This window comes from Canis lupus, chromosome 7 (genome assembly GCF_011100685.1).
Source record: "Canis lupus familiaris isolate Mischka breed German Shepherd chromosome 7, alternate assembly UU_Cfam_GSD_1.0, whole genome shotgun sequence".
NCBI lineage: Eukaryota > Metazoa > Chordata > Mammalia > Carnivora > Canidae > Canis > Canis lupus.
This window is the reverse complement of record NC_049228.1, coordinates 20,147,488-20,170,091: the sequence shown is the minus strand read 5'-3', so window position 1 is coordinate 20,170,091 and position 22,604 is coordinate 20,147,488. Positions and strand designations below refer to the sequence as shown.

At 35.9% G+C, this 22,604-nt stretch overlaps 1 protein-coding gene across 5 annotated transcripts in view; it reads left to right on the top strand.

Moving 5' to 3' along the window:
* Positions 1 to 21,930, top strand: part of TDRD5 (tudor domain containing 5) — an 86,759-nt gene extending 64,829 nt beyond the window's left edge. For 4 of the 5 annotated variants that reach the window (XM_038542349.1, XM_038542350.1, XM_038542351.1 and 1 more), the window contains 4 exons: positions 9,002 to 9,184; positions 9,894 to 10,037; positions 16,904 to 17,114; positions 21,410 to 21,930. In XM_038542349.1, coding sequence (XP_038398277.1) covers positions 9,002 to 9,184; positions 9,894 to 10,037; positions 16,904 to 17,114; positions 21,410 to 21,654 — 783 coding nt within the window. In that variant the 3' untranslated portion in view covers positions 21,655 to 21,930. The remainder of the gene's footprint in view (positions 1 to 9,001; positions 9,185 to 9,893; positions 10,038 to 16,903; positions 17,115 to 21,409) is intronic. The other variant, XM_038542352.1, reaches the window with a different exon arrangement.
* The last annotated feature ends 674 nt before the right edge of the window (positions 21,931 to 22,604 follow it).

Sequence of the window (22,604 nt, the reverse complement as noted above, 5' to 3'; positions counted from 1 at the left end):
AAAAAATAAATTAACGTAGAGTAATTTGACTTTCTTCTCATGTATTTGTCTTATCAGTTTAATACATGCATAGATTTGTGTAACCATCATTGTAATCAGGATGGCAACATCATATGAAAAACCTGCCTGGTGCTACTCCTCTGTAATCACAGTCTTCCCACATCCTCAGCTCTCAGCAACCATTGACCTGTTTTCTACCAGTAGACACTTAACTTTTCAGGAGTGTCATATAAGTGGAATCATAGAGTATGTAACTTTTTGAGACTAGGTTCCTTATTTTTTAAATTTTTTTTTTTGAGGCTTGCTTCTTTAATTCAGTATAGTATCTTTGGGAATTATCCAAATTGTTGTGTATGTCAATAGTATGTCCCTTTTGATGGTTGAATAGTAGTTTATATTGTATGGATGTACCATATTTGTATATCCATTCTCACCCATTGAAGGATACTTGGTTTGTTTCCAATCTTGAGTAATTATGAATAGAGCCTCTATAAATATTCATGTACAGATTTCTGTATAAACATGATCAGGAATAATGTAAGTGCATGCCAAACTGTTCTAGTTGTTTCTTATCTTGGCAGCACTAGGTATTATCAATAATTTTTATTTTTAGCCATTCAGATAAATATGTAGTAGTGTCATAGTGTGATTTTTAATTTGCATTTCCCTAATGACTGTTGTTGAACAACAACAGTGTTTATTTGCCATCCATATACAGACTTCTTTGGGAAATGTCCAGATCTTTTGCCCATTGCCCATTTTTTGGTTGTGGTGTTTGTTTTCTTGCTAGTAGATTTAGATATTCTGAATACTAGTGCTTTATCAGATATGTGATTCAGATATGTGATTTTTCAAATGGATTCTCCAATGTGTAGTATGTATTATATTCTTTTAATAGTGTTTTTCAGATAGCAAAAATTTTTAATTTTGAGAAATTCCAATGTATCAGTTTTTTTTAATGTAGTGTTTTCAGTGTCAAGATATCTTGAGTTAATTTTAGTATAAGATGTGAGGTTTAGGTCAGTGTTCATTTTGTTGCCTATGATGTCCAGTTGTTTTAGCATCATTTGTTGAAAAGTCAGTGCTTTCTCCACTGAACAGCCTTTGTAGACTTGCCAAAAATCAGTTGTCTATATTTCTGTGTGTCTATTTCTGTATTCTCCATTAATCTACCTGTTTCTTCAAAAATACAACCCTGTTTTGATTACTGTAGCTTTATAATACCTCTTAAAATGAGGTAGTATGATTCTTCTTACTTTATTCTTTTTCAAACTTGTTTTTAATGTTTTTTTACTTCCAAAGTTTTATGTAAATTCAATTTAGTTAACATATAGAGTGGTATTAGTTTTAGGAATAGAATTTAGTGATTCATTACTTACATATAACACCCAGTGTTCATCACAAGTGCCCTTCTTAATGCCCATCACCCATTTAGCCCATCCCCTTACCCACCTCCCCTCCAGCAACCCTCAACTTTGTTTTCGATAGTTGAGTCTCTTCTGTTTTGCCTCCCTCTATGTTTTCATCCTTTTTTTTTTTTTTTTAGATATTTATTTATTTATTCATGAGAGACACACAGAGAGAGGCAGAGACACAGGCAGAGGGAGACAAGGCTCCTCACAGGAAGGGGATCATGCCCTGAGCTGAAGACAAACGCTCAACCACTGAGCCATTCAGGGGTCCCTCTGTTTTCATCTTATTTTGTTTTTCCTATGTATTTTTCCTATGTTCCTATATTTTGTTTCTTAAATTCTACGTATGAGTGAAATCATATGGTATTTGTCTTTCTCTGACTTATTTCAGTTAGTATAACACACTCTAGTTCCAGCCATGTTATTGCAATTGGCAAGATTTCATTCTGAGTAATATTCCATCTTCTTCCTCCATCAGTTGATGGACTTTTGGGCTCTTTCCATAATTTGGCTGTTGTTGACAGTGCAGCTATAAACATTGGGGTGCATGTGCCCCATTGAATCACTATTTTGATATTCTTATAGTGCAATTGCTGGGTCATAGGGTCATTCTGCTTTTAGCTTTTTGAAGAATCTCCATACTCCATTCAGTTTTCCAGAGTGGCTGCACTAGTTTGTGTTCCCACCAACATTGCAAGAGGATTTCCCTTTCTCTGCATCCTCATCAACATCTGTTGTCTTCTGAGTTGTTAACTTTAGCCATTCTGACAAGTGTGAAGTGGTATCTCCTTGTGATTTTGATTTGTATTTCCTTGATGATGAGTGACGTTGAGCATTTTTTTCACTTCTTTTTAGCCATTTGTGTCGTCTTTGGAGAAATGTCTGTTCATGTCTTCTGCCCATTTCTTAACTGGATTATCTATTTATTCATTTATTTTAAAAGATTTTATTTATTCATGAGACACACACACACACAGAGAGGGGGGCGGGGCAGAGACACAGGCAGAGGGAGAAGCAGGCTCCATGCACCGGGAGCCCGACGTGGGATTCGATCCCGGGTCTCCAGGATTGCATAAACTGCTGAGCCACCCAGGCTGTCCTTGACTGGATTATTTATGTTTGGGCGTTGAGTTTGATATGTTCTTTGTAGACTTTGGATACTAAAACTTTATCTAATGAGACAGGGTGAAGGTCAAAGAGGTTGCTGCCTGTGTTCCCCTCTAGGATTTTGATGGATTCCTGTCTCACATTTAGGTCTTTGATCCATTTTGAATTTATTTCTGCTCTCTTCTAGAATATTTAGTTTCAGGTCTCACATTTAGAGCTTTAATCCATTTGAATTTATTATTGTGTATGATGTAAGTGATCCAGTTTCATTCTTTTTGCATGTAGCCATTTAGTTTTCCAACACCATTTCTTGAAGAGGCTGTTTTTTTCCCATTGCATATTCATTCCTCCTTTGTCAAAGATTAATTGGCCATATAAATGTGGGTTTATTTCTGAGTTTCCTATTCTATTCCATTGATTTATATGCCTATTTTTATGTCAGTACCATACTGTTTTGATTACCATAGCTTTGTGGTATGTCTTGAAACCTGGAATTGTAATTCTTCCAGTTTGGTTTTTCTTCTTATCAGATTTTCTTTTGACGGATTGTGGTTTTGGTGTCAAGACTGAGAACTCTATAGCTAGTTTAGAAATCTCTCCACTTGGAGTTAATTTTTATATAAAATATAAAATATTATATTATTATATTTATAATATTATATAAAATATAATATCCAGTTCTAACAACATTTGTTTAAAAGACTACCTTTCTCCATTGAATTATTTATGTCTTTGTAAAAAGTCAGTTGAGGGTATTTGCATGGGTCTATTTTCTGGGCTCTGTTCTTATATTTTTTTTTTCTTTAAAGATTTTATTTATTTATTCATGAGAGACAGAGTGAGAAAGACATAGGCAGAGGAGAAGCAGGCTCTCTGCAGGAGCCCGATGTAGGACTTGATTCCAGACGCCGGGATCACACCGTGAATCAAAGGCGGACGCTCAACAGCTGAGCCACCCAGGTGTCCTTCTGAGCTCTGTTCTGTTTCATAGATCCATCTGTCTTTCCCTCTACTACTTGATTACTTATAGCTATATAGTATGGTTTAATATCTGCTAAAATGATTCTTCTCACTTTATTTTTTTCTTTTTTTTTTTAAGTTTTTTTTTAAATTTTTTAAAATTTATTTATGATAGTCACACAGAGAGAGAGAGAGAGAGAGGCAGAGGGAGAAGCACCGGGAGCCCGACGTGGGATTCGATCCCGGGTCTCCAGGATTGCGCCCTGGGCCAAAGGCAGGCGCCAAATCGCTGTGCCACCCAGGGATCCCTCACTTTATTTTTCTTTATCAAGATTATTTTATCTATTATAGGGTCTGTACCTTTCCATATAAATTTTAGAATAAGTTGTTTCTACAAAATACCTTGCTGGGATTTTGATAGGAATTACATTAAACTTATTGCTGATTGGGGGAGAATTGACATCTTTACTATGTACAGTTTTACAGTAGTACAAACATGTTTCTACATTTATTTAGATCTTCTTTGATTCCTTATATCAGTATTTTGCAATTTTCAGTATATAGGCCCTATACATATTTTAAGTATATACCTAATTATTTCATATTATTTGGAATGATTATAAATGGTTTTGTGTTTTAAATTTCAATTTTGCATGCTCATTGCTGGTATGTAGAAATGCATTTGATTTTTATGTACCAATCTTGTATACTGTGACCTTGCTTACTTGGATTTTTTGTAGACTCTTTTGGCTTTTTTACATAGGCAGTCATGTCATCTGCAAGTAGAGCAGTTTTGTTCTCCCTTTCTGGTCTGTGTTCCTTTTGTTTCCATTTATTGCCTTCTTGCCATGGCTAGACTTTGAATAGGAGTGGTGAGAGACAAAGTTGCCTTATTCCTGATTTGGGGGCAAAAAGCATTAAGCATAATGTTAAAGTTTTTTGGGTTTTTTTTTTTTTTTAGTTTTTTTTTTTTTTTTTCAATCAAGATGAGAAAATTCCCCTCTATTCCTATTTTTCTAAGAGTTTTTCTCACAAGTGGGTGTTGAATTTTATCAAATGCTTTTTCATTGATATAATCATATGATTTTTCTTCTTTAGATTGTTCATATAGTAGATTACACTGATAGCTTTTTTTTAAAGATTTTATTTATTTATTCATGGGAGACAGAGAGGCAGAGACATAGGCAGAGGGAGAAGCAGACTCCCTGTGGGGAGCCCGATGTAGGACTTGATCCCAGGATCCTGGGATCATGCCCTGAGCTGGAGGTAGACGCTCAACCACTGAGCCACCCAGGTGTCCCTTGACTGAGTTTTATTTTTTTTTTATTTATTTTTTAAAATTTATTATTTTATTTATTTATTTTTTATTTATGATAGTCATACAGAGAGAGAGAGAGAGAGAGAGAGGCAGAGACACAGGCAGAGGGAGAAGCAGGCTCCATGCACCGAGAGCCTGATGTGGGATTCGATCCCGGGTCCCCAGGATCGCGCCCTGGGCCAAAGGCAGGCGCCAAACTGCTGCGCCACCCAGGGATCCCCTATTATTTTCTTTAATAATAAATTTATTTTTTATTGGTGTTCAATTTGCCAACATACAGAATAACACCCAGTGCTCATCCCATCAAGTGCCCCCCTCAGTGCCCATCACCCATTCACCCCCACCCCCTGCCCTCCTCCCCTTCCATCACCCCTAGTTCGTTTCTCAGAGTTAGGAGTCTTCATGTTCTGTCTCCCTTTCTGATATTTCCTACCCATTTCTTCTCCCTTCCCTTCTGTTCCCTTTCACTATTATTTATATTCCCCAAATGAATTAGACCATATAATGTTTGTCCTTCTCCGATTGACTTATTTCACTCAGCATAACTGAGTTTTAAGTGTCAAACCAACTTTGTGTATTTAGAATAACACCACTTGGTCATGGTGTATAATTCTTTTATACGTTATATTCCACTTACTAATATTTTATTGAGGATTTTGCATCTCAGTTCATGAAAGATAGTAGACTGTGGCTTTTTAAAATTTTTTGTTTTTGTTACTGTCTTGTATAGCTGTAGTATCAGGGTGATACTATCTTCATAAAAGGATCTAGAAAGAAGTGTTCCTTTTTATTTTCTGGAAGAGATTATATAAAATCAGTTTCTTTTTTGTGGCTAGGTGGAGGTTAATTCTTTAAATGGTTCTTAGATTACTTCAGTGGAATTGTCTGATTAATTCAGTGGATTTCTTTCTGAGAAGAATTTAAACTATAAGTCAGTTGCTTTAATAGATAAAAGATTATACTAAGGGTGAGTGTTTCATCCTGGTTTAGTTTTGGTATTTTATGATTTTTGAGGAATTGGTTAATTTCATTTGTCAATTCTATAGGTCTACATAGAGTTGTCCATAGTATTCCTTTATTATCCTGCAGCGATGATTCCCTCTTTCATTTCTAATATTGGTAATTTGTGTCTTCTTTTTTGTCAATCTTACTAGACGTTTATCAGTTTTATTCAATTTTTTTCCCAATCATCTTTTGTCCTTGATTATTTTATCTATTTTTCTGTTTTCAGGTTCATTGTTTTGGTCAGTGTTGTTTGTTGCTCTTATGTTTTTGCTTTCTGTGGGTTTGTTTTGATTTCTTTTTCTACTTTCTTTTTTTTTTAAGATTTTATTTATTTATTCTTGAGAGACAGAGAGGGAGAGGCAGAGACATACGCAGAGGGAGAAGCAGGTTCCATGCAGGAGCCCGATGTGGGACTCGATCCCAGAACTCCAGAATCACACCCTGGGTCAAAGGCAGGTGCTAAACCACTGAGCCACCCGGGCTGCCCTCTTTTTCTACCTTCTTAAGATGGGAACCTAGATTACTGATTTGAAACCTCCTTTTTTTCTAATATAAGCATTTCATGCTCTGACCCTCTAAATACCACTTGCGCTACGTCTCACAAGTTTGACTGTATTGTATTTTCATTCAATTCAAATATTTTCAGTTTTCTTTGGAGCTGTCATCTTTGACTCATTATTATATAACCTGTAATTATTACTATATGGGTTATATAACAATAGGTTGTATAAATATTGATTATTTAGAATTGTATTATTTAAAAAAAAAAAGGAAATGTGTTATTTGTTCAGTTCCCAAGTGTTTGGATATTTTCCTGTTGTCTTTCTCTTACTTATTTACAGTTTAATTCTGTTGTCTGAGAACATACTTTGTATGCTTTCAGTTTTTAAAATTTGTTAAGATTTGTTGACATAGGATGTGGTCTTTCTTGGAATGTCCCATGTGCCTTTTAAGAGAATGTGTGTTCTGCTTCTGTTGAATGGAGTGTTTTATAAAGCTCAATTAAATCCAGTTGATTGGTGATGTCATTCAGTTCTCTTATATCCTTGCTGTCTGCTAGTTTACTGATTATTGAAAAGAGTGTTGAAGTTGTCAATTATAATCTTGGATTGTGTCTATATCTCCTTTATTCTTGTCAGTTTTTTCCTTATGTATTTTGGAGCTTTATTGTCAACTGCTGTGTATTTAGGATTGGTTCATTTTCTTGATGAACTGACCCTTTTATCAGTATGAAATGTCTTTTTTTATCCATAGTAACTTTCTTTACATTGATGCCTATGCTGTCTGATACCAGTATAGCTATTCTAGCTTTATTTTTTTTTATTTTTGATGTAGAATATCTTTTTCCATCCTTTTACTTGTAACCATAACCTATCTATATCATTATATTTGAGGTTAGTTTTTTGAGACAGCATATAGTTTGGTCATTTTAAAAATCCATTCTGAATATCTGAATTTTAGTATGTTTAGATGTTTTACATTTAATATCATTATTGATATATTTTGATTATAGGTCTACCATTTTATTATGTTTGTATTTATTACCTCTGTTTTTATTCCTTTGCCTTTCTTTTCCTTCTTTTGGAATTCTCTTTTAATACTTTTCTTTCTCTTATTTAATATTCTTTTTTTAGTAGTCTGTTTCTGTGTACTTATATTTTATTGTATCTACTTGTATAGTGTTTTTTACTGATTACTCCAGGAATAACAATATATGTCTTTAACTTTTCACAGTAGACATAAGTGGAATGTAGATATCTTACTACCATGTAGGTATTTTTCCCCTTCCCACCTCTTTTATGCTGTTTACGTATAACAGCTATATATATTGAGAATTTATAATGTTATATTTTTGCTCTCTACCTTCAATCATAATTCAGGAGAATAGTCCATTAGACTTATGCAGGTATTTGTCACTTCTGTTACTCTTTATTTCTAATATTCTAAGTTTCCTTCTAGTACCCCCCCTTTTTTTTGTACAAAGGACTTCCTTTAGCAATTCCTTGGGAATATGTCTGCTGACAATGAATTTTTTTTAGTCTTCTTCATTGGGAGTGTATTTACTTCATTTTCATTCTTGAAAGATATTTTTGCTAGATGCAGAATTTTGGGCTACCAATTCTTTCAGGCCTTTAAAAATTTCATTTCACTTTTTTTTGGCTTTCATAATTTCTAATGAAAAATCTGCAGTATTGAAATTGTCCTTTATAATGATATATCATTTTCCTGTGGCTACATTTAAGATGGTTTCTTTGTTTTTAGTTTTTAGCAGGTAGATTAAAATCTATTTATCCTGGATTTATCCTGTTTGAGGTTTGCTAAGCTTTTTGAATCTGTAGGTTTATGTCTTTCATCAGATTTGTGAAGTTTTCAGACACTTCTTCAAATACTGTTTCTGCACTGCAAGCTTCTCCTTTTGCAACTCTCATGAAACAAATGTTAAATATTTTAGAATTGTCCCAAAGGCTCCGTTTTTGCCCCTGTTTTCCCAAATTTTTTCTCTTTGTTGTTCAGATTGGATAGTTTCTATGGATCTGTCTTCAAGTTCATGCATTCTTTAATCTCGTCTCTATCCTGCTATTGAAAACATAACTAGAGGTCTTGGTATTCAGTATAAAAACTTTCACTGAATTCTTCTGTTTTTATTATGCTTGCTCCACCTTCAGTTTTGCCCTTGAGAAGATCCTTTGGTTTTCCAGCAGGAAAAAGTGGTGTGGTTTCCTGGGTTTGTGGAATCGGGTGGGATATCTGGAGATCTAACTGCTTTTTACACAGACTTTGATTCAGTGCTTTTGTTTTCATCCCCACTTTACATTCTCACTTCCAAAAACCTTGTAGTAGCAAGTCTTGAGCATCTATAGTGTCTGAGATACAAATTCAGGTTGCTTCTCAGTTTTTCCTGCTATAAACTCAGGATTCTACTTTCTCAGGACTGCTCAGTAAGTTGTCAGTTATCTGCTCCTGTGTCCAGAATGTAGGGGGTGTTTTCTCCTGTTCTCTTTAGCAATGAGCTTATATCTAAATCTGTTCGTTTTGGTGATGTTTCAGGAGAGAGAGAGAGAGAGAGAGAGAGAGGGAAAGTAATACATTGTGTATTCAAATTGCCATCTTTACCTGGAGTCAAGAAAAGAATTTTAAGATGTACTCATACAGCAATTGTGAAAATTAAAGTTTTTCTTTATCTTCTGATACATTCTAGGATGAGATCCCCATTGGAATGCCATGCCTGGAATCAGTGACTATTGGTGACGATGTTTGGGATGAGAACTGGTTACCTTTGCAGGCTAAGATGGGAAAAGGGGGCGATGCTCCCTCCCACTTATTTACATCCAGCCGTGGTGGAAAGAAACCATATCTGTCATGTAAAGAAATGCCACAGAAGGTTAGATCCCGGGGAGAACAGAAAGCAAATCATTACTGAAGAAAATAGAAATGTAAATTTCCTCAAGAAATCTATACACTCTGGAATTCAAAAGGATTTATCAAATGATAATTCAGAAGAATTCATTTTTTCCCCCAAAGATGGTAGTGATAGGAATGAGTACAAGTTGAAACCGAGAATAAATCATGGACTTTAGGTTGCTTAAGGTTCCAATGATTTGTCATTGGAATCTTAGGCCTTAGGATATGTAAATAAATAGTTTTCCCTAATTTTATTTTTATTGCATTAGTCTTGTAATATAATCTCTGGATCTCTGCATTGAAAATGTTAGCTAACATTGGGCCTATTTAAAATTTATTTTCCACTGGTTATTATAAGAAATATCTATAGTTCTTCCTTATTATTTGTGCCATTTAAGTACTTAGATGATCATGAAAAATCATCTGGCCATGAAAATAGTATTGAAGAAAATACTACAAACCAGAGTTGTGTTTGTTTTAATGAATCTGTGTATTCCAAGGAATTCAGGATATTGGAGAGTAAATATCCCCAATAAAACAAGGGGAAGAGTCACACTGATACAGAAACTTAATAAACACCTTTTCTTGATTAATCGGCTTTGTCTCCTCACCTTTACCTTGCCCAAGTTATTTTGTTTGTATCATGTGGCACTGTATCTTAGTTTATTCTTACAATTTTTTCTCCATAGGATTGGTGCTTTTCTGCACCCAAAGATATATGGGATGATTCATGGCAACCTTCAAGCCTTGTGAATGGAATGAAAGTAGAAGTTCAAAAACAAGAGGAACTGAGTGCGCAGGAAAAAAATATTGGTACAACAAGGAGTCAAAAGGTTAAGTGTCTAATGAATGCTACTGTGACAGATCTCATGAGGAAGTTCTTTCATTTTTAGAAAGTAGAAATCTGGTTAATGATCCCTATTTGGTGGAATACAGATACACAAAAAGTATGTTGATTTTTAAAATAATTTCAATCAGCTGTATCTCTTCAGAAGAAAATCTTGGGGATGCCTGGGTGGCTCAGTGGTTGAGCGCCTACCTTTGGCTCAGGAAGTGACCCTAGAGTGCTGGGACCAAGTCTGCATCTGGCTCCCTGCAGGAAGCCTGCTTCTCCCTCTGCCTGCGTCTCTGCCTCTCTTTCTGTCTCTCATGAATTAATAAATGTAAAAAAAAAAAATCCTAAGCCTAGAATTGCACGATTGATAAAATTTCTATGTTAGAAATACAGTAAACAGGTCTTTTCATATAATTTAGCCAAAAATATAAAGCTCTAATATCTGTGATATCATCTAGTCTAGTTTTTTCTTTTACACTGCTGTGGCAGAAAGCACAAATCCTGGAACAAAATCCATTTATTTTGTGTTTCTCAAATATATTATGAACATCCTGAAAACAGCAGGACAATTTGTGTGAATCATGAAATCTAGTCACTAGGCCTCTGCATTTTCATGTGTCACATTGAAAATAAAGGACTCAAGGCTGGGAGACTTGTTGAAAAGCAGATTTGTGGAAGGTGAGTTTTCTGATTGATGTATCTCCTATTTTGTAGGAAAGCATTGATAAAGTATGCTGTGTTATATAGAACACTCTATTCCAGAAATGCAGGTTGCTTAACAGCATAGATTTAGTTTTAGGATAACACCTCAACACTTCAGAAAAAAACCCAGTACCCATTAGAAATCACACCCCTTTCCCATACTCCCACAGCCCTAGGCAACTACTAACCTGCTGTCTCTTTAGTTTTGCCTATTTGGGGCATTTCATATAAATGTCATATAATATGTGGTTATTTGTGTTGTGTTGTTTCCTTTGCTGTGCAGAAGGTTTTTAGTTTCATGCAATCCCACTTGTTTATTTTTGCTTTTGTTGCTTATGCCTTTGGTTTTATAGCCAACAAACTATTGCCAAAACCAGTATCCTAAAGCTTTTCTCCTATATTTTCTTCTAGGAGATTTGTAGTTCCAGGTCTCAGGTTTTTAAGTCTTTAATCCGTTTTGGGTCAGTTTTTGTGTATAGTGTAAAATAAAGGTCTAATTTCATTCATTTGCCTATGGATATCTAGTTTTCCCAGCATCATATGTTGAAGAGACTGTCCTTTCCCCATTGTGTAATCTTGGCACTATTATCAAAGATCGGTTGACTGAGTATGTGTTTTCATTTTTGGGCTCTCAATTTTATTCTTTTGGTCTATATGTCTGCTATATGCCAGTCCTATAATGTTTTTTTATTACTGTGACTTTTTAGTATATTTTGAAATCAGGAAGGGTGATCCCTCCTTTTTTCCCTCTTTAAGATTGCTTTGGCTCTTTGTGGTTTCATATGAATTTTAGGATTGTTTTTCTATTTTTGTAAAAAAATGGTATTGTCATTTTGATAGGAATTGCTTTGAAACTGTTGATCACTTTGGGTAGTATGGAAATTTTAATATTCTTCCAGTCCATGAATATGGAATATCTTTGCATTTATTTATATCTTCTTCCATCAGTGTTTTATAGTTTTCACTGTACAGGTATTTTACCTCCTTAGTTGAATTGTTCCTTGGTATTTTATTCTTTTTGATACTATTGTGAATGGGATTGTTTTCTTAATTTCCTTTTCAGGTAATATTTACACCCAATGTGGGGCTCTAACTCAACCGACCCTTGAGATCAGCCCCTAGAGTTGCATGCTCTACCAACTGAGCCAGCCAGGCACCACTTTTTTTTTTTTTCCTTTTCAAGTAGTTCATTTTTAGCATATTGAAATGCCACTGATTTTTGTTGACATTTGAGTATTCTCCTTATTAGTCTAGCTAAAGGTTTGTAAATTTTATTTATAGCTTCAAAAAGCTAGCTCTTGGTTTCATTGTTTTTTTCCCCCCTATTCTCTATTTCATTTATTTTTACCCTAATTTCTGTTATTTCATATGTTCTAACTTTGGCCTCAATTTGTTCTTTTTTTAATTCTTTTTTTTATATAAAGGTTTTATTTATTTATTAGAGAGAGAGGGGGAGAGATTGCATGCATGAGATCATGAGTGGGAGGGGAAGGGCAGAGGGAGAAGCCGACTGCCCTGCTGAGCAGGGGGCCAGACCTGGAGCTCCATTCCAGGACTCTGGGACCATGACCTGAGCCAAAGGCAGATGCTTAACTGACTGAGCCACCCAGACATCCCCCCCCCTTTTTTAATTCTTTAGGGTAAAAAGTTAAGTTGTTTGTGATTCTTCTTTATTCATGTAGGCATTTACTGCTGTAAACATACCTTTGTCCACATTTGCTCAGGTCATGGTCTCAGGGTTCTGGGATGGAGCTCCATGCTTGGCTCCCTGATCAGAGAGTTCGTTGCTCCTTCTGACACTTCCCACCTGCACTCCCCGACTCACCACTTGTGCTTTCTTGGTTCTCATTGTGATGTTTCCCCTGATTTTTGGTATGCTGTTTTCATTTGTCTCAGGATATTTTCTAGTTTCCTTTTAATTTCTTTTTTGGCCCATTGGCTGTTCAGGAATATGTTTTTTATTTTCGCAGGTTGCTAAATTTAATCTTCCTTTTTGATGGATATTTTCCCTGAGTGTTGAATTTTAGGGTGGCAATTTTTTTCTTTCAACTCTTTGAAGGTGTCATACTATTATGTTCTGGCTTTGGTTAAATTGTCAGCTGTCACATCATTGCTCCATTGATAGTGATGTCTTTTTTCTCTGGCTTCTTTTAAGATTTTTCTGTCTTTTGCTTTAAGCTCTTTGATAATGATATATCTAGATGTAATTTCCTTTGAATTTATTCTGCTTGTGGTTCACTGAGCTTATTGAAGAAGATTGATGCCCTTCATCAATTTTAGAAAATTCTGGCCTATTTATGTAATCAAATACTGCTTTTCCCTCATTATCGCCCTCCTGTTGGCATTCCAGTTATCCACGTGCCAGCACTTTGTCCGAATCCCACATGCCTGTTGGGCTCTTTTCTCATGTTTACATTCTTTTTTCTTTCTTTCCCCTGTGTCTCAGTTTGGAGATTTTCTATTGATTTTTCCAGAATACTAATCCTGTCATCTGTGGGATCCATTCTGCTGCTAAACCCACACATTGAATTCTTTTTTTTTTAATAAATTAATTTTTTATTGGTGTTCAATTTACCAACATACAGAATAACACCCAGTGCTCATCCCGTCAAGTGTCCCCCTCAGTGCCCGTCACCCATTCACCCCCACCCCCCGCCCTTCTCCACTCCCACCACCCCTAGTTCGTTTCCCAGAGTTAGGAGTCTTTATGTTCTGTCTCTCTTTCTGATATTTCCCACACATTTCTTCTCCCTTCCCCTATATTCCCTTTCACTATTATTTATATTCCCCAAATGAATGAGAACATACACTGTTTGTCCTTCTCCGATTGACTTACTTCACTCAGCCACACATTGAATTCTTAATTTCAAACATTTTTCAGTTCTAGAATGCCCATTTGATTTTTTTAAAAATAAATTTGAATTCTCTGTTTAAACTCTCCACAATTTTTTTTGTTACTTTCTCTATATTCTTGATCATGTTAATCATAATTACTTTACATTTTTATTCAGATAATGCCAGTATCTGAATCATCTTTGGGTACGTTCTCCCTCCCCCCACCCCATATTTGATCTTGTTCTTTGATCCTGTTTTTTTAGCATTATTGGAGGGGAGGAGAAAATGGGAAGCATACCTCATGGGTTTTTTTTTTATTTAATTTTTGACGTTATGGATAAAAAATTGTAGAGGCTCTGGATGAGTTATCTTCCTCCAAGGCAGGTTGAGTTGTCTTGTGGCTGGCAAATACCAGCCAGTCTAATAACACGTATTGAGGTTTGGTTTTAGGCTTTGTTAGGATTGCTGTATTTTCCTTTTGTCCTTACTTACTCTTAACACAGAATCCTTTGGGAATCTCAGCTGAAACCCTTGGTGGGGCTCAGACTCTATCCTCTGTCTCCTCAGCTTTATAAGGTATAATTCATATTCCATATAGTTACTCATTTAAGGCATACAGTTTAGTGGCTTTTAGTATATTCATTAGTCCACTAACCTATTGTGCATTTGTCACCACAAAGCAATTGTAGAACATTTTCATTATCACCCAAGGAAACCCTGTATCCCTGAGTTGATACACTATCAGACAACTGCTCATCTACATTCTGTCTCCATCGATTTGCTTATTCTTAAGGACATTGCATATTACTGGAATCAATAGAGTATGTGACCTTTTGTGTCTGCTTTCTACCATAATATTCTCAGGGTTGATCATGTATCAGTACTTTATTTCTTTTTGTGGCTGAATAATCTATTGTATGGAGAGATCACATTTTATTTATCCATTCGTCAGCTGATGGACGTTTGAGTTGTTTTCAGTTTCTTGCTATTATGAATAATGCTGCTGTGCCATTCATATACATGTTTTTATGTAAACATATGTTTTAAATTTTATAAGGTACATACCTAGGAGTAGAGTTGCTAAGCCATATGGCAACTCTTTAATGTTTTGAGGAGTTGCCAGACTTTCCCAAATAGACGTTTCTACCAGCCATATAAGAGTGTTCCAGTTTGTCTATGTCCTTGCCGGTACTGTTAGATCTATTTTTTAAAAAATCATAGCCATCCTAGTGGGTATGAAGTTGTGTGTTATTGTGGTTTGGGGCTATGCTTTTGATTGGATATGTTAATCATGTTTCTTGAAAGTCAGTCATTTACCTCTAGTTCCATAAGATGTATTTTCAAATAACTGTGATGGAGGCAGTCATAACTAAAGAGACCTAAATCTGGTAGAATGATACTTCTCAAACTATAATGTGTCTAGATTCCCTTAGAATCTTGTGAAAGTGCAGATTCTGATTAAGCAAATTTGGCTGCGGACACAGGTTCTGCGTATCTAACAAGCTCCCAGGTGATACTCCTGGATGGCAAACCACACTTTGAGCAGCAAGGCTGGAGAACACTCTTTGGAGAAAGAACCGTGATTGTCAATTAAGTGCTCAAGTTGACTGCAGGCACTTGCTTTCAGAATGTCATACAAATTTAGAGAGCATTCACCTGTGTTTTTTTTTCCCCCCCCCAGATTAAGAAGCTATCAGAATGCATCTTAAATATGTTCTAACAATGCATCTTTCTTCAAAATCATATTTGTGAGGGAAGAAAAAGGATATAGCCTTAAAAATTTGTTTCTGATTTCATTTTTTGTTAAACTACTGAAAATAGCAGGGCGTAAACACTTGGTCTGGGTTCTGTGAAGTCAAGGCCTTAGCCTCACCACAGACTAAAGTCTATAGGTTTGTACATGTTACCTTTTGGAGCTTCAGTGTTTCCATCAGCAAAGACCTATTTAGATAGTGATCTTTCAGTTCTGTAGCTTTATCCTATTAATATATTTACCTAACTTTGAAGCTTTATTGAAAGAACTCACTAATGTTCAGCTTCATTCTGACTGAGAATAACCTTACAGAGGATAACTGAAGCACGCATGAGTTGCATAAACCAAGTAAAAATTGGAATCTGGACCTTTGATTTCCTAAAGTAGTATATTGTGTGGCCAGTATAGCTATTTGGAATTTGAGTTTCATTTTTGCTGTCAAAAGAAAGGCTACACACATATCCCTTTGCACACTGCATAACCATATAAACCACATTCATGCCAGCCATATTTGAAAATGAGGAATTTTTTTGTTATGGAATAAAAAAGGAATGCCAACTGATACTAAATGTCTACTACATATATGCCTGAAGGACATTCAAAGCTTCCATTTTCTGTTTGTATAATTACTGGTTCAGTTCACTCAGGGCAGATCCCAGACTGTCGGCAGCCTGGATGGGATTGGGCTCGCCTTAGTCATAGTAATGCCAGCTAACATCACAGAAGAGAAATGCTAAGTTACCATGGAGTGTATCTACTTCAGCAATGACTGTATGGTAGGATATAGGATCTAATGGTTAAAATTTGATGTTCTGTTCACTTAACTTCAAATTTAGTCTCCATATGGGATGTTCCTCTTTTTCTCTCAAACCCTGGTTCTTAATACTCCATTTTGTCTCATCTTCTGAGGAGCCTGCCTTTAACTACTTTGTGTTCTCCTTAGTGTGCACACTGCAGATTGAGGGTAGTGCCTCTATTCATGGCTGGCAGTGGGACATACACTATTTCCCTGAGGACAGTGAGCTTAGGGACAGGGATTCTATCCTATAGGGAGGTGTTGAGGTGGGTCCGAGAGAACACGGACTGGGCTGAGTTCCCATCTCTGCTTTGTCACCTACTGGTTGACACTGGATAACTCAGCCTCCTGTGAAAAGCATCATGCTAGGTGAAAGGACCATAGTAAGGAAGACCTGACCCCTAAGCTGGAGCGGTCATGCTGAAATTTAAATGAAGAAACCTGTACAGATAACCTGGTAGTGTGCTGACAGTGAGTGTGCACTGTGTTTTCCTGCATTTCTATTTCCCACCACTCTTCCTCAGCTCTGTGCGGCAGCTTTCACTACCATATTTGCTCATAATGCATATTCAGTCAGTGTGTCTTGAATTGATGGTCACTAAGTTAGAAAAGGACTTGTTTTTTTCTAGAGAGTAACTAGGTTCTTAAAAGTGAGTAGTTTTATTAAGTATGATATGAAAAATACTTGTACATAACTAATGAACCCAAACAGGGTTCATTCTTCCTGTTATACTGACAATTACCTTACCTGCTTTGCCCTACTTTTTCCATACTGCAGCAGCCAAACTTAGAAAGTTCTTCGGATTCTCCCACATTGCCCAAGTTGGAGGAGTTCTACATTTCTCTGGTCGAGTCACAGCAGTCAGCAGAAGGGAGTCAGTTTGAGCCTAGTAGCATTCAGACTCAGGTGAAGCAAATGCAGCTGTCCACAGCAGCCCTCAGCACAACTCCTGCGGCAGTTGATTCTCCAGAAAAACACTCTGGTTCAGGTAGGTTAACATATAACTGACAAATACAGTGGTTTGTCATGCTGCTAACTTGAAAAAATTGCTGACTTTAGCATTTGTCTCAAGTCCTTACACTATTTCTGGGGTCAATTGTTCCCTTCTATTTTTCCATTCCTTTTTTTTTTTTCTCAGTTTGGTTGAGTTAGTGTTACATACAGTAGAATTTGTCAGTTTTTGAGTGTATGGTTCTGTGAGTTTTGACATAGGTATGCTAGTCTTGTAACCACATGGTTGTGGCATAGAACAAATCCACCAGTTCTTTGCATCTCTCTGCAGTCATTCCCTCACCTTGCTTACTGGTTTCGGGCATGTTACTTTCTCTTTTCTAGAATTTCATAGAGAATCATACATTATATAATTTTTAAGTCTGACCACCTTCACGTAGCATGATGTTTTAGAGATTCATTTATGTTGTTGCCAGTGTCAAAAGTTCTTATAAACAGATTTGAACCATTATGAAAAAAAGCTGCGAACATTCACATATAGCTCTTTGTGTAGACATACTTAGTACATACCAAGAAGTAGAATTGCTGGTCACATGATCACTACATGATTAACTTTTTAAGAACTGCCAGTTTTCCAAAGTGGCTCTTCCATTTTTTTTTTTTATTCGCACCAGTAATATATGAAAGTTCTGATTGCTCCATATCCTTGCCAACATGGTATTATCAATCTTCTAAAATTTTGCCATCCTCATATGTGTGTAGTGGTATCTTACTGTGGTTTTAATTTATATTTCTCTCTGTCAGTGAGGTTAGCCATCTTTTCATGTGCTTATATGTAATCTATAGATATTCTTTAGTGAGTTGCATGATCAAGTATATGCTCACTTTTTTGGATTGCCATCTTTTCATTGATTTGTAAAAATTCTTTATTCTGGACACAAAAGCTTTGTCAGATATGTACATCTCTGTGTGTGTGTGTATCTCACAAATATTTTCAAGTGTGTGACTTCTTTAACAGCATCTTTGGAAGAATAAGTTTTCATTTTGATGAAATCTGATTTTTTTTGTGTGTGTCCTGTTTAGAAATATTTCCTAACCCAAGTACCTGATTTGCTCTTACCTTTTTTTTTTTTGTGAAAGTTCTATAGTTTTAGGTCTTTTTTTTTTTTTTTTTTTTTTTTTTTTTTAGTTTTAGGTCTTAAAATTATATCTGTGATCCAATTTGTTAATTTTTTAGTTATTGTGTACATTAATATTATGGTATGTAAGGATCAGTGATTATTTTGATTGCATATAAATATTCAGTTTTGTTGAAAAGGCTATCCTTTTTTAAATTGCCTCATAGCTTTGTCAAAAGTTAGTAGGCTGTATATGTGAGGGCCTATTTCTGGACTTTCTATTATATTTTAATGGTCTCTATATGTTTATATACCACTGCCTTGATTAGTGTGGCTTTATATGTCTTGAAATCATACAGTTTTGTGCCCTCCTTCCTCCCCATCACATATTTAATCCCCCCTCCACCTTCTGGTAACCAGTTTTTTTTTTCTTTCAAGTTTTTATTTATTTATTTGATTATTTATTTAAAGGTTTTATTTATTTGAGAGAGAGAGAGAGAGCATGAGTAGGGAGGGGGAGAAGGAGATGGAGAGTTTCCGGTTTACAATTTAGTGATTCAGCTCTTCTGTATGTCACCCAGAGTGTTCATCACAAGTGCACTCCTCAATCCCTATCACATGTTTTACCGATTCCCCCGCCCACCTCCCTCTGGTGACCATCATTTCTAAAGAGTCTGTTTCTTGGTTTGCTTATCTCTTTCTCTCCTTATGCTCCTTTGTTTTTATTTCTCAAATTTCACATGAGTGAAATTAGATGGTACATATCTTTCTCCTGCTGACTTATTTCAGGTCACATAATCCTGTCTGGCTCCATCTATGTCATCACAAAAGGCAAGATTTCATTTTTCTTATGGCTGAGTAATATTTCATTATATGTGTGTGTGTGTGTGTGCGTACGCACGTGTGTGTGTGTGTATGTGTATACACATACATACACACTACACATCACATCTTTCAGTCCGTGGACGACGCTTGGGCTGTTTCCATAATTTGGCTATTGTTGATAATGCTGCTATAAACGTCAGGGTGCATGTATCCTTTTGAGTTAGTATTTTTGTATTCTTTGGATAAATACCTAGTAGTACAATTGCTGGATCATAGGGTAGTTCTATTTTTAACTTTTTGAAGAACCTCCATACTGTTTTCCAGAGTGCTGCAGCAGATTGCATTTCCACCAATAGTGTGAGAGGGTTCCCCTTTCTTCATATCCTTGCCAACACCTGTTGTTTTATGTATTACTGATTTTAACCACTTTGACGGGTATGAGGTGATATGACATTGTAGTTTTGATTTACATTTCCCTGATGATCAGTGATAATGAGCGTCTTTTCATATGTCTATTGGCCATCTGTATGTCTTCTTTGGAAAAATGTTTATTCATGTCTTCTGCCCATTTTTTAATTGGATTATTCATTTTTTTGGGTGCCGAGTTGTATAAGTTCTTTATGCATTTTGGATACTTCATCCTTTATCAGAGATGTCATTTGCAAGTATCTTCTCCCATTCCATAAGGTGCCTTTTAGTTTGTTGATTGTTTACACCTTTGATGTGCAGAAGCTTTTTATTTTGAAGTCCCAGTAGTTTATTTTTGCTTTTGTTTCCCTTGCCTCCCTAGACATATCTAGAAAGAACTTGCTATGGCCAGTGTCAAAGAGGATACTGCACGTGTTCTTCTCTAGCTAGATTTCTAGCTGCCTCTTCTCTGGTACTTTCCTCCCACAAATTCCAGACACCTTGGCCTCCATGAATTCTAGACTTATCTTTTAAGCCCAGTAAGATCTCCAGGTGCAGTTTGAATTCTCCCTTCTTGTACTGAAGCCTGGAAGCTATTTTTCAGCCATGAATAAGGCCCTCATAGGTCTCACTTCATTTGTTTCCTTTCTCTTAGGGATTACTGTCTTGCATGCTTGTTGTTCAGTGTATGAAAGCTGCTGTTCCATACATTTTGTTCAGTTTTCCAGTTGTTTAAAATAGGAGAGATGGTTTTTCAGTCCCTGTTGAATTAACATCATATTTAGAAGCAGTTTTGCTACTCTTTTAAATTCTTTGATCATGATACCTTGCTTTCATATATTTATACCTTTTAAAATCTGAACTTGCCAAATCTTTATGTAAAACCACTTATTTTATTAGAACTCACTCGTTCTTTTCCTCTCTAGTGGGCATTAATTATAGCTTTATGATCAGAGTTTTACTTTTTGGAATACCCTGTCAAATTCTCCTTGAATGTAGTAATTCATCACAAATGTACAGAACATATACCACATGCTACTATGTTAGTTACTAAAAATGCAAAGATGAATAAACATTTTAAACATCCTGAATAAACATAAAGGATTATGCCTGTATTTTCTCTAGATTTTTTGAAATCTGTGTTTTTAAGGTCTAGAGCAGTACTTTTCAAATGTAATCATGCTGGTGCCAGTTTGCGAAATGTTTGTGTTGATGGACAACACATTAGCACATTATGTAGCTCCTGTGTTTTTGTTTTTTTGTTTTTTTGTTTTTTAATGCAGAACTTTCTTGAAGGAAGCAGTGTGTTTGCTTAGATGGTGGCAAAAGCTTCTTCTCTCATTGTAGGCAAGTAAAAAAAGAGTTAACAGATCAGTTGCTTCAGTAGCACTGGTCTGGAGTACATGTGTGACAATGCCCAGCATTCCCTTCCTTGGTTATTTGGAATTTTTGGCATTGGAGTTCCAAGATTTATTTCATTTAAAAGATTCTTCTTAGTTAAAACTAATTCCTAAGGAATTTATTTTATGGCTGATAACTGTCTTTTGGAACTTCTTACAAACATCTTGGTCAGTTTTGTTTTTACACTGGTACAGACTAAAATTGAAACCACTGTGACAATAGAAAGCACCTGTGAGACACCATTGTGGTCACTGCTGGAAAGAAAGAGGACTCTTCCCTGGAATTGAAATTATACCCTATTTATTTTTATGATGTCCTAGAAAGAAATTTTCCCTTCTCGGTTCATAAGTACATTCCCCCCTTATTCTGACAAGGATTTATTTCCTCTCCGTTCCGCATTCTCATTTCCTTTCCATTTGTTGACTGGTTTCTGAGTCTTACCTCTCTAATTATAACAGAAGAATGTCACTATCTGACAGAAGATGATTGTCACACAAATTAGTAAAGATCTAGAATGGGAAAGTGAAGACAATGAGCATGAGAACCCCTTGAAAAGACTTGTGTTTTCTTTCTTTTTCAGTGGAGAGCTCTCCAGAGAGCCTAAAGAATGATTTCTCTAGTAGCCATGCTATTACAGTATTCAAAGATAAGAGTCATGGAGCCATGGACCAGCTCTCTTTGATTTTGTCTCCTGAGCACCAAATTTCCCAGAAGCTCTACATTCCTCGGAGTACAGCCACTGCTGCCTTAGGAGCTGCTGCACGGTTAGCCACCTCCAGGAGACTCTTACACTGGTATCCCAGTGTGAAAAGGATGGAAGCATGAGGGAGGAAGTAGGGGAGAAAATAAACCAGGTGCTTTAGGGCCTGGTGATTTCCCAAGGCCTGAACAAGGAGGAGGTTTTGAGACAAAACACTTTTTTTTAGTTGATGCCTTTGTTTTTCCGTGTGACTATATGTTAACTTTTATTATGCTAACAGTCCACTTTGTTGTGTAAGTATTGATATGTAATGTTTTAATTTTTATTGACAATGTTTCTTATTCTGCATAGTTTTTTTCACCTTAGTTTAATGTAGTAGCTTAAAGGAGTTTTTATTTTTATTGTTTTTGTGTGTGTGTGTGTGTTTCTATAAATGTTTTTCTTGTACATATCATGACTGATAAATGAAAACTGAAAAACTAATGTTTTGTGATGCATATTTAGCAAGACAAAAATGATCTCAGATCCTTATCTCCAGAAAAAGGATGTCTGAATTGTAAGGCTGCGTTTTCTTTCTCATTTGAAATTTTCTATATTATAGAGATGATCCAGGGCTCCAATTCTTACCATTATTATTTCTTTGAAATGCTAGGATCAGTGAGAAAATCCACATCCTGAAGCGTTAGTCATGTAAACACTTTTACATTTAAAAAAAATTAAGTGGTCTTTTCAGCACAGGCAGTTTCCTGGTGGCTAAAAACAAAATTCTAGAGACTAGTTCTTGAAACTTGGCTGTGCCATTTCTTTAGGCCTCACAGTTCCCAGGAGGGTCAGTGTTTAAGTGTCTGTAGGATATGGTGTTCTCTGAAGTTAAATTATGTGAAACACCATATAGCTCAAAGTATGAACCATCAAGAACAAATGAGACCTTTGGAAAGGTGAAATTAAAGAATGTAAGTGGTACTAATTTAAATTCTTTGTGATGATATACCAGATTTATCCCCAAATTAAAGAAATCCAATACAGAAGCATTTTTTAGAAGTAAAATCTGAGAAAGAGCTGTGAATTACTTGTT